We start from the raw sequence: 12,108 nt of genomic DNA on the forward strand, positions 1-12,108 counted from the left end.
TCTAATCTGTGACCACTGAAATTTTTGGGTTTGTGGAAATGAATCCTCAAAATTAGGCATTTCCTCTCTTTAATCTGATTAAATTATGAAAGAAACATTTCAGCAAAACACATGAAACTTCAAGATTTATCTGTTTTTACATAAAACAGATTTCCATTGCCCTCTGGAAATATTCTTTCTTACTTTTCCAAAAGGTGTGAAGTTCCACAAAGAGTTGTGTCCTAAAGGATATGTGCAAGGTGGGGAGGTAGGAGGGGAAAATAATGTCTAAATTCAAATTCACTTCAGCCAACACTTATTAAGCACCTACTATGTGCCAGGCACTGTGCTGAGCGCCTATACAGATTAAAAAAAAAAACTAACATAATCCCTGCCCTCATGGGATTTAAAGACCAATGAGGGAATGTGATCATACATAAATAAGTATGTAACAAGTTAGAAAGTGATGAAGGAAAAGGGGAAGAAGAAAATTTTATAGGAAAATCTGAGAAGGAAGAGACCCCTTCTAACTGGAAGACTCTGGGGAGGTTTCATGGAAGAGTTGATACCTGGGACCACTCACTCAGAAGGAAGAGAATAATTTCAAGAGTCAGAATTGAGGAGGTAATGTAACTTAGGAATAGGGAACAATCAGTATGAATGCAGAGATGAGAGAATGTGCATGAAAAGGTCAGAGAGAATCTAAGATTATATCAGGGAATATCTAGTTTATCTGAAATAGAGATTGCATGAAGGGAGAGTGAAATAAGGCTGGGAAGGTAAGCTGAAGACAGAGCAAGGCCCTTAAAAGCCGGGCTTGAGACTTTGTTCTTTACAGTGAAGGAAACGGGGAGACACTTGTGTTTTTTGAGGAGCGACATGGCTGAGACACAGCATGGAACAGAGGCTAGGAATTGGAGGTACAAAGTCCTGGTTCAAATCTTGCCTCTGACACTTAATAGCATGGACAAGTCAGTCTCTTTGAGCTTCAGGCAACTAAGTCATAGATGGGCTGTGAAAGAACTCCCTCACTCAATGAAATCTAGATCCCTGACATGTTTCTGGTGTGACATATTCAGAGAACTATATACTAAGGATATTTGGGCACCTGTGGGTAGGATGAATTGGAGAGGAAAGAGACTAGAGGCAGGGAGCTCTTAAGAGTACAGAAAAGAGATGATGAAGACCTGAGCTAGAGCAGTGGCAGTGTGAGGCTGATAAGAAATCTATGGAACAGTTATTACCATGGTGCAATCAATAGGATTTGGTAACTGACTGAATATGGGGGGAATGATATAAAAGGACGAGTGAAAGATGTCTCCTCGGTTTCACACTTTGGTGACTATGAGGATGACGGTGCCACCAACAGAGATACAGAAGTTAGATGTGGCTGGGTTTAGAATGGGGAGGGAGTAACAACCCTGGGAGGCTGGTGGGCATGTGCTATCATTCTCCTCATTTTACAACTGAGGAAAGTGAGGCAGACAAGAGGTTAAATGACTTGCCCACAGTCACCCAGCTGAGAAGTTTCTGAAGGCTGGATATGAACTCAGATCTTCCTGACTCCAGGCCCAGGGCACGATCCACTGTGTGTCCCAGCTGCCTCTCAATTCACTTTCTGGACACGTGAGAGTTATGCTGTCTATGTGAAAGCCAAGTGATATCCGGCAGGGGAGAGATTGGGATTTGTGAGTCATTGTGAAAAGGGACTGGAGCTACAGGAAGTATGTGAGACAAAGGAGAGGATATATAGAGAAAAGAAGGTTAGAAAGATAGAACCATCAGGTACACCCATACTTACGGGGCCTGGGAAGAAGAACCTCAAAGGAGTCTGAGAGGGAGCAGGCAGACAGGAGGAGAACTAGGAGGGATTAGTATCATGGAAGCCAAGGGATATACAGGATAGGACCTCAATGTCACAAGTTGCACAAAAGTCAACAAAGAGGTGGTTAAGATATAAGGCTAGCCCATGCAACCCCATAATGTAGATTAAACACATTTCCAATGAACACTGGCAGGAAATTCTACTGTTCCAGAACACACAAATGAATAAGTAACTATTTATTTTAATGCTGGTGCTTAATTAAGGAAAATCAGTTTAGTTAGAGGGGCACAAAGAGGTAGAGGAAGACTTTTCTGGACATTTTGAAATGCATAATAATTTTATGGGCTTTACAAGATTTGAACTTAAACTGCTTTTATAGATGAGGAAAAACAAGGTTCAAAGAAGTTTAAGTCGCATGTCATACAGCTAGTTAGAGGCAGGTGCATTAATAGAATGCAGAATCTCATTCATTTCCATCCCTCTTCAATTTAGGGTTTTTCAGTCAGGATTGGGAGGATGAGGGATGGTTCCTGCCCACAGCACCAGTTATCTAGTTGCGAAATTTTGTAAAGTAAATTTAGACTTTACCTTGCCTCTATGAAAACAATGTCCAACATGATATTACATTAAGCTAACTTGAAAAAATCCAAGTGACTTCAGCCATTTACCTCACTACTCAGCCCTCAATAAAATCACCCATCCACGTTCACTTCATTTTAGCTCTCTTGCCAGCCCTTTTCTGCATGCCTCCATGGAAGCAGGTGAACTCTACAATATTGGTGAGGAGAAAGAATAAACTGTTCACACCCCCACTCAGGAAATTTCCCCACTGTGAGGTAAGGGAAGAATGACAAGCAAGGAACAAAGTAGTTACACAATGTTCCTTATAAAACCAGACAACCAAACAGTCTCAAAAATAAAGCATCAGAACTTAACTCACTCCTAGTCCGAATTCCCTTGTCCCTTCTTCTCTCTCCTCCCTCTCCTCACTACTCCCCTGATGGAACCACCTTTCAAATGCTTTCTTCTGGCTGATAGTCACTCACATTCTCTGTGCTGATGTGCCCAGATTTTTCATTTGATTTTGCTTAAAGAAGTGACACCTGCCTCTTTTATTATCATTTATCTTGGGTTATTTTCCGTCATGCAACCAAGCATTTTCATGCAGGTTTATCCAAAGTTCTACATAGCTCTCTCTCCCTGAGCTCTTCTCAGATGCTACATCTTTCAGCCGGGGGTTGAGACACCTGTGTTCTAGGTCCCAGCTGCCATACACTAAACTAGCTTTGTGACCTTGGATAAACTATTTACTTCTAACTTCTCCGGGTCTCAGTTTCCTCATCTATAAAATGAAAATATTGGATCTGATGACTCATAGGGTCCCTTCCAGCTCTGAAGTTATACATAGAGGGACACTGGAGTTTAGAGCTGGAGGTCCAACCTTGCTACATTCATCACATTCCCAACAAGGATTAAAAAATACCTACATATAATTTTATTCTACTTTGTATCAATGTCATATACATAAAAAATCTTGTTTGGATCATTTAATAAGTCATAACATTCCATGGTTTAATACTAACAACAAGAACCTAAGTGATCATTTCCTGAGTTAACAGTGCAATGTAAAATTCAGACTGTATTGCTAAGAAGACATTTTACAGCATAGAAATGTGATCAAAGTGACCCTTTACCACTTCATGAATCATAAAATACTTATAATATGGGCTTACAGTAGAACAGTGAATCGTTTAAAAGTGATTCTGTAGCATTTTTCATCTAGAGCCATAAATACTGTCTCCATAATGAACTACCCAGATGAAAAGCCAACAGTAGTAGTAAAATCAGTCGAGATGCCAAGATAAAGTCTGACAAATGATGTTACTGAAGACATGGCTGCATATCACTGAAGAAACCCTAAGACTGGCCTTGTAGTCACCTTATATTATGTGTATAAAAAAAAAGTTTCCTTTAAAAAAATCCAAGCACTCAGAAACGGCTACATAAATTTGGCAAGATCCTGTAGGAACTCTTCCTTATGCAGTAAAACTATGGACCTCTTCTTGTGAAAAGTTAAGATCCTTCAGCAATCTGAAAGAGAAAACCAAAATGTATGTTTCTTTAGGGTCATCAGAAAGGAGAAAGGAAAAAGTAAACAGTTTGCCAAAAACATCAGAACAACATGCCACTAATAGATTCAGTCGGGCTAAGCACTTAACCTAGACAAAATCATTTTTAAAACTATCCTTAAATTGCTTTAAGAGGAAAATAACCAATACATTTCAGAAATAACTACCCACTCTATAAAATATATATTCAATATGCATAGCATGTAAAGCCAAGTAGAAAAAAGGGTGTCTAAAAATATTTCAGAAAAGAACTCTTAAAAATGTCTGTTCTTCCTTCACTTGTTGTTGTTCAGTCATTTCAGCTGTGTCCAATTCTTCGTGACCTCATTTGGGGTTTTCTTGGCAAGGATATTGGAGTGGTTTGCCATTTCCTTCTTCAGGTCATTTTACAGATGAGGAAACTGAGGCAGAGTTAAGTGACTTGCCCAGAGGAACACAGCTAGTTAATGTCCGAGGCCAGGTTTGAACTCAGGAAGATCAGTCTTTCTGACTTCTGGGCTGGTGCTCTATCCACTTCACTATCTAGCTGCGACCCCACCCCAACATTAAGGCTATCTCTATGCCCACAGCAAATATAGAAAAAAAAATTTAAACTGCAGCCAACTACCTGCCCTTTTTTTTAAAAGTACAACTTATTTTTATTTTAAAGTACATAGTAATTTCCAACACTCCCCTACTTATCTGTGTCCTCTTTTGAATTTTCTTTGGCTCTCTTCTGAGTATTTTTAAATGTTTCATTAATGTCTTTTTCTTTTTATTTTATTTTGCATTAGTATCAATACCTCTCCTTCTTTCTCTTAACAACTCTTCCTCCTGGACACCCCCACCACCAACCCCACCAAAATCCTTCCATAGCAACAACTATAGTCTAGCAAATCATATTCTCACATTGGCTATATCAGAACTCATAGGTTTCAGTTTTGAATTGCAGTTCAGTTGTCTATATGCCAAAAACTGCAACCAATAAGTACTTATAAAGTACCTACTACATGCCAGGCACTGTTCCAGGTACTCTGGATACAAAGAATGAAACAAAATCCACTTGGGAAACATTTTCATTCTAACAGGGTGAGACAAGCACATAAATAAGTCTATGTGGAATAAATATAAAGAGAATAAACACAAAAAAAATATAATTAAATACAAGAAAAGAAGTGTGAGGGTGCAGGGAAAGCTTTAGATATAAGATGATGCTTGAGCTTTCTGAAAGCAAGAAAGGGGTTATATGAGGTAGAGGAGAGGAGGGAATGAATTTCAGGTATAGGAGACAGTCAGTATAAAGGCTCTAAGATGAGAGAGAATACAGCATATGAAGGACACAGAAAAAAAAAACAGTCTGGCTGGATCTGTGTGGGAAGGGGAGTAATGCACAATTAGGCTGGAAAGTTAGGTTGGCTGGGACCATGTTCTGAAGGATTTTAAAAGCTAAAGAGGGGGCAACTAGGTAGCCCAGTGGATAGAGTGCTGTGCCTGGAGTCAGGAAGACCTAAGTGCAAATCTGGCCTCAGACACTAGCTGTGTGACTCTGGGCAAGTCAATTAACCCTGTATGCCTCAGTTTCCTCATCTGTAAAATGAGCTGGAGAAGGAAATGGCAAATCACTCCAATATCTTTGCCAGTATCTCTCCCAAATGACATCACAGAGAGTCAGAAATGATTGAACCACAACAACAAAAAAGCTAAAGAGAGGAGTTCACATTTTATTCCAGTGGAAATAGGGAACCACTGGAATTGACTGAGTAGGGAAGTGATATGGTCAGATTTGTATTTTAGGAAAGTAATTTTGTCAGTTGTATGGAGGATAGAGGATGGAGTGGGGTATGACTTAAGGCAATGAGATGAATTAAGGTCATTACAGTAATGTAGGCAACAGATTATATGAACTAAAGCAGTGCCTGTGCATGAACTGAGAAGGAATTGAATGCTTCATCACTAGTCTTCTGAAGTTGTGACTGGTCATTACAGATCCAACTTGTCTTTCAAAGTTTTGTTTTTCCTAAATCCATCCCTTTTATTTTTATTTTTTTTTTACCATTTCTTGTGGTACAAAATATTTTATTATATTCACATACCATAATTTGTTAAGGGATTAACAAGGAACCATTAACAACTGATAAAAGTTACACAAGCAATTTGTTTCCATTTCTTTGAATGAAAAAGATTTAAGTGCTTACTATGGGCCAGAAACTCCTAAGCAATGAAGATGCAAACGCAAAGAACAAGACTGTCCTTAGACCTCAAGGAGCTTACTTATAATAGGGGAAAGAACACACAATGTGGTGCGGTGGCTACCCAAAACATCCTGCTGTTGCTATTTTTGAACGTACTGGCAAGTCTTTTCACTTTCTTTTGACCTGTTTGGAATATTGTGAGGTCACCGGGTGTGTATATTCAGTTTAGTAATTAAAATTCCAAATTGCCTTCCAGAATGGCCGGAACAATCCAAAACTCCACTAACAGTGCATTATGATGACCATATGCTCTCCAATGCCTGTCATTTTTGCTAAGCTAATCGGTATGAAACTAAGAGTTGCTTTAATCTGCATGTCTCTCACATTACTGACGGGGAGCTTTTTTCATGTGGTTAATAGCTTTACTTTCTTCTTTTGAAAACTGAGAGTTCAAATGCCCAAAGGGCTATAAAAATGTGCGTACCCTTTGACCCAGCAACACCACTTCTAGGGCTGTATCCCAAAGAGATTATACAAGTGGGAAAAGGACCCATATGTACAAAAATATTTATAGTAGCTTTCTCTGTGGTGGCAAAGAATTGGAAATCAAGGGGATGCCCATCAACTGGGGAATGGCTAGACAACTTTTGGTATATGAATGTAATGGAATACTATTGTGCCAAAAGAAATGAGGAGCAGATGGACTTCATAATAACCTGGAAAGACTTATATGAACTGATGCTGAGCCAGGGAAGCAGAACCAGAACATTATACACAATTATGGACACATGGTAGTTGTGATAACTAACTTTGATAGACTTGGCTCTTCTCAGCAATGCAGGGTTCTACGACAACTCCAAAAGACTCCTGATGAAAAAAGCAATCCACATCCAGACAGAGAATTATGGAGTCTGAATGCAGATTGAAGGAAACTATTTGCTCTCTCTTTTTTTTTGTTTTGTTTTGTTTCTTCTTTCTCATTCTTCATTCCATTGGTTACTGTTCTTTACAACTTGACTATTGTGAAAACATGTTTAGTGTGAAGGTGTATGTAGAACCTATATCGGATTGCATGCCATCTTGGGTGGGGATGGGGGAGGAGAGAGAGGGGAAGTAAATTTGAAACTCAAAAACTTGTGGAACTGAATGTTATAAACTAAAAATAAATAAATTTAAAAGAAAAAAAAGAGAAAATTGCCAGTTCATATCCTTTGACATTTATCTATTAGGTAGTAGTGCTTGTTTTCGTATATGTCTATGAATTCCCTAAATATCTTGGATACCAGGTCTTCCTCAGAGAAGTATGCAATAAACAGTTAACTGTTTCCCTTTTATTTATAAATGCTTTAATACTGTCTGAACAAAAATTTCAATTCTATATCATAAGAATTGTCTTTTATCTACTCATAAGTTCACAGAACAAGAGCTAGAAGGGACCTGACAGACCATTGAGCCAAACCCCCTCATTTACAGAAAAGTAAACTCAAATTAAGGAGGTTATATGACTTGTACAAGGTCATATAGACAGTACACTTCAGAGAAAGAATTTAAATCTATTTTCTCTGACTCCAGAGTCAGTATTCTTTTCCATAATAATTCCTTCCCATCTGTAGTTGTCAAAGTTTTGTCTTTCTCTTCTCTTCTAGTTTATGATATGACTGTTAATAGCTAGGTCATCTATCCATTTCGAGCTTAACGCAGCATATGGAAGGAGACGTAATCAGAATCTAATTTCCGCCATATTGCTTTCCAATTTTCCTAACAATTTTTTTTGTTGAAAATGGAGTTCTTACTTCAGTAATTAGTGTCCTTGCATTTATCAAACAATGTGCTACTGTTCTCGATTGTCTCAGGGTCTTGCCTAACAAACTGATCTACTGATGAACTTTCCTATTTGCTTTAAACCACTTTGAAATCTGGTCCTGCAAGGCCCCTTACTTCCTATTATTTATCTCCTTTGATCTTGACCTTCTGTTCATCTAGAATTTTGTTATTATTTTATCTAGTTCTATAAATTAACTCTGGGAGTTTGACTGCAATGGCATTGAATCCATAAATAAATTTCAGTAGCACTGGCATCCGTATTATATTGGCACAGCGTAAAAATAAGAAATTAATCTCTCATCAATTCTTTAAGTCTTTTTATTTTAAAAAGAGTGCTTTATAGTTGTGTTTATATAATTCCTATGTATGGCATAGAAGCTGGACACCCAGATATTTTATATATTTTGTAGTTGTTTTTTTCTCCTAAATTTTATTCGATATGGAACAAATCTCTTTTATTAGGGAGGCTGACCACTTCTACTACCAGATCCACATAGTGGAATTTGCTTGCTGATCCAGCACCAGCCTCAGCCTTCTTGTCACGGGGAATGACACTTTATCTGTATGTGTCTCTGTCGGCTTCACCCCAGGTAACTTGTGCAAGCCACTCACCCTCAAGACCTTTGGGCCTTGGTCTGTCTGTCTCCAGATGACTTCTGAAAAGCATGGCAGGTACGATCTCAATTTACGGGCAAAGGCAATCCTCGAGGTACCGAATATCCTCATGGGTAAGGTACCAACTGAAATGTCTCCGTGCAAACTGCATGGGCTTCATGACATGGAAGCTGGGTACGTTCTTGTCTACCAGGTCAGGGTATATCGGAATGCAGACAACTTTTTAAGCTACTACTATTCCCTCCTTTAAAGGAATTCATAAATGGCATCTTGGGTATCAATATCTCAGCAGCTGCTATAGCACAGCTGGAGCTGGGGCTAGAAAGGTGCGTAGATATTTTGAATGGAATTTTTTTGCTGGGCTCCTCCTGCTGGGTTATGTTGGCAGCATGCAAAAAGAATGACAACTTTTATGGATTTACTAATTGAAGTTATTAACTACATCAAGTAATTCTTTTAGCTGAATCTCTAGAGTTCTCTAAGTATCATTTATTAAGAGTAATAAATGTTTCTTCTGTGAAGTTTGTCTTACTTGTGACTGTTCCCTCCTGCATCCTACCCTTCTTCTTACACCCATTTCTCCTTCTCTCCTTGTCCCTAACTGTTTTACATTTCATATATTTCTACACCAAATTTGTGCGTGTGTGTGTATTTCAGTGCTCCTTTGCCTGGTTCCAATGACAGTGAAGGAAGGAAACAAGCATTAATCACCTACTATGTTCCAGGCACTATGCTAAGTGTTTTACAAATATTATCATGAGTGAGGTGATATCTTCATTCATCCTAACCCCTCCTCCATGTTTATATGCTTTTCTTCTCACATGTCCCAAGTATGAGAAATAATAAGTTGCTCCCATTTCTTGCTCATTTCTTCCATCGTTTATTCCTTTGTCCTTTCACTTTATTGTTTATACATATAATATACACAGAGGTTTAAATAACTGCTGTAATTTAAATACAGACAACCAGCTCCTGAGTGTAACTGTGAGGACTAATTATCTGCAACAAATTCAAAATCCTGGGCTGGTTTCTTGTTATCATCCATCTGACTTCAGTTCCTCACTGTTCAGCTAAGGAAATTCAAATTCATTTTAATATGAACCTAAACAAACTAAGATCAAAAAAGCAAATCTGCTTCAAGATGACCATTCTAAAGCCTAATAGAAGTTACTTTTGACAATGCAATGTTTTAAATTACCTGAACTAATGACTATTATTAACAATACCATAAACACACAAATATAATTTGTATATTCCTACACATGGTATACAGTATAATCAGTTCTAAACACATATATATGCGTGTGTGTGTATATATGTGTGTGTTATTTACTTTTTTTTAGACTAAAAAGGAAATGAAACTTAGTGACAAGAATCAGAAAAAGATCTTTCTCCTGCTGGTTTCCATCTTTTTAGTTACTGAACCATAAAGTAAAACAGTTAAGATGGAACACTACTTAGAAAATTTATTTTTGGTCACATAAGGAAAAAAAAAATCTAATTTTGTGTGGCATGTGGTATCGAGGTCAAAAGGTACACTTAGTTCTGGAACATTTCCCTTTTAAACCATTCATAAATTCTGAATAATGGATCTGTTTGTCTGACTATTTTCAAGCATTATTATAAAATGGAATCAGACAAGAGTCATTTTCAAATAGTCTCGTATGCTGTCCACTACTATCACCTCTTGATTACTCATGTATTGATTATTTCTGTGTATGAGAGGAAATTCATGCTTTTGCTCCTCCTTTTCTGCCTAATGCCTGGCTTTTTTCAACCACTTTATTGTTTATTGGTACTTGCACCACTTGACAGTGAAGAGAAGAGGAAAGAACCAAACCACAAGTCAGCCTTATGTTCCTTGTTGACATTTCTGTTAAAAAGTGTAGTAAGAGGCTGAAAGTAAATGACTAAAGTGGGGTTGGTGAATTCATCTATACTCCTTTATCCTTTCAGGGAGCTGGCCATCTCTTGATTTTTTTCATAGCGAATAATATACTCTTTCTGCTTCCAACTCTGCAACGAATAATAACACTAGCTAACATTTATGTAACTTGTTATGGTTCACAAGGCTCTTTACATATGTTATCTCATTCAATTCTCCCGAGCTTGTGAGGCTGATGCTATTATTATCCACATTTTCCACATGAGATCGAGGCTTAGAGAGGTTAAGTGACTTGCCCAAGGTCACATACCTAGTAAGTAGGTATATGCAAGGAAGCACTCTATCCTTCATACGAGAGGTGTCAAAGACATAGCCTGCACCGGTGTAAAATTGGTAAATATTTAACAAAATAAATTAAAATACAATAGAACAAGACATTAGTATATGGTTTTCTAAGTCAATATATACCCACAGGGAACCCTGTGTATGATTTAGAGCCCCTACCACTCCATCCCATGTTTCTATTTGAGTTGACACCACTGCACTAAACTATGTAGCTACCTTTTAATTGCAACTGTATGATGTAAAGTATATTTTTATGGTTAGCAATTCATTTTTTTTGTATTCATATTTACCTTATTCCTTGTTCTGTGAATGGTGCTGGCCCACAAATGCAGATGAGGACTCCAGAGTCTTCTGAGCTTCTTTTTACAAACTCAGAAAGAAGAGGTAATGAAATTCTTCCCTGTTTGCCTGTCCATTCACAGGTGGGCTCCGAGAGAATAAATTCAACTTCAAATCTACAAAAAGAGCACATTAAAAAAAAGTTACACATTGTTCCTAAATATATATCGGTTCAATTCAACAAACATTTATGATGCGTCGCCTGTGTGACAGGCACTGCGCCAGGTGTTGGGGGCATAAACAAAACAATCTCTGCCCCCAAGGAAATTACATTCTATGGTGTACAAGTTGTATGCAGATGAGTACACACAACGTAAAATACTGCTAACCTAAAACAGTTAGGGATGGTGTATGTTAAATAGCCCCTATATTTATGTAATTCTTGCCACACATTGTCTCACGCGGTATCTACAGCTACCTAGTACTTAGTACTTCGGGTCTCGGGACTTAGGGAGGTGAAGAAACTTGCTTAAGGCCACAAAACATTAGCTCATTAGAGTGAAAAAGCCAGGACTCAAACCCCAGGCTTCTGAGTTTAAAGTCTTACAAATAAGCCAATCGCTGTTTTCCTTAGCTTTCTGCATAATTTCTACAGTATTACTTTTCTTTTCCCAAATTCACTTTTTTTTTCACAGAGTAGGAAGTTCAAGGTACTTCCCAAAGAATATATTAGGTCACTGAATAGATACTCAAAATTCTAAATCCAAGTTTACCGAGCATTATATTTTATGAACTCTAAGTAGAAACACTTTGCCTTTTTCTCCAGATACATCAGAAAAGTTGTTCCAAGAGAATTCAGAACTCATATTTCTATTAATAATCTTCTACCAATGATAACAAATGCAAACTACAAAATGTGAGCAGAAAGGATGACATCATTAAAATGGAAAAAATAATGGAGAAAAATCACAATAATGCTACCAAATACTCAACCATAAGAAAGCTCATTTTCTCAGAGGTGCAGTGACCTATTATTTGAATTGCTAGTCAATAATA

General features: G+C 37.8%; 1 protein-coding gene across 1 annotated transcript in view; it reads right to left on the bottom strand.

The window, feature by feature from the left end:
- Positions 1–2,029: 2,029 nt before the first annotated feature.
- The window catches only part of LOC118856745 (cytochrome b5 reductase 4), a 103,281-nt gene continuing 93,202 nt past the window's right edge, over positions 2,030–12,108 (bottom strand). The window contains exons 15-16 of the mRNA XM_036767209.1: positions 11,064–11,228; positions 2,030–3,895 (exon numbers count right to left, since the gene is read on the bottom strand). Coding sequence (XP_036623104.1) covers positions 3,841–3,895; positions 11,064–11,228 — 220 coding nt within the window. The 3' untranslated portion in view covers positions 2,030–3,840. The remainder of the gene's footprint in view (positions 3,896–11,063; positions 11,229–12,108) is intronic.

The sequence above is a fragment of the Trichosurus vulpecula genome, chromosome 7 (genome assembly GCF_011100635.1).
Source record: "Trichosurus vulpecula isolate mTriVul1 chromosome 7, mTriVul1.pri, whole genome shotgun sequence".
In the NCBI taxonomy this organism is placed as follows: Eukaryota; Metazoa; Chordata; class Mammalia; order Diprotodontia; family Phalangeridae; genus Trichosurus; species Trichosurus vulpecula.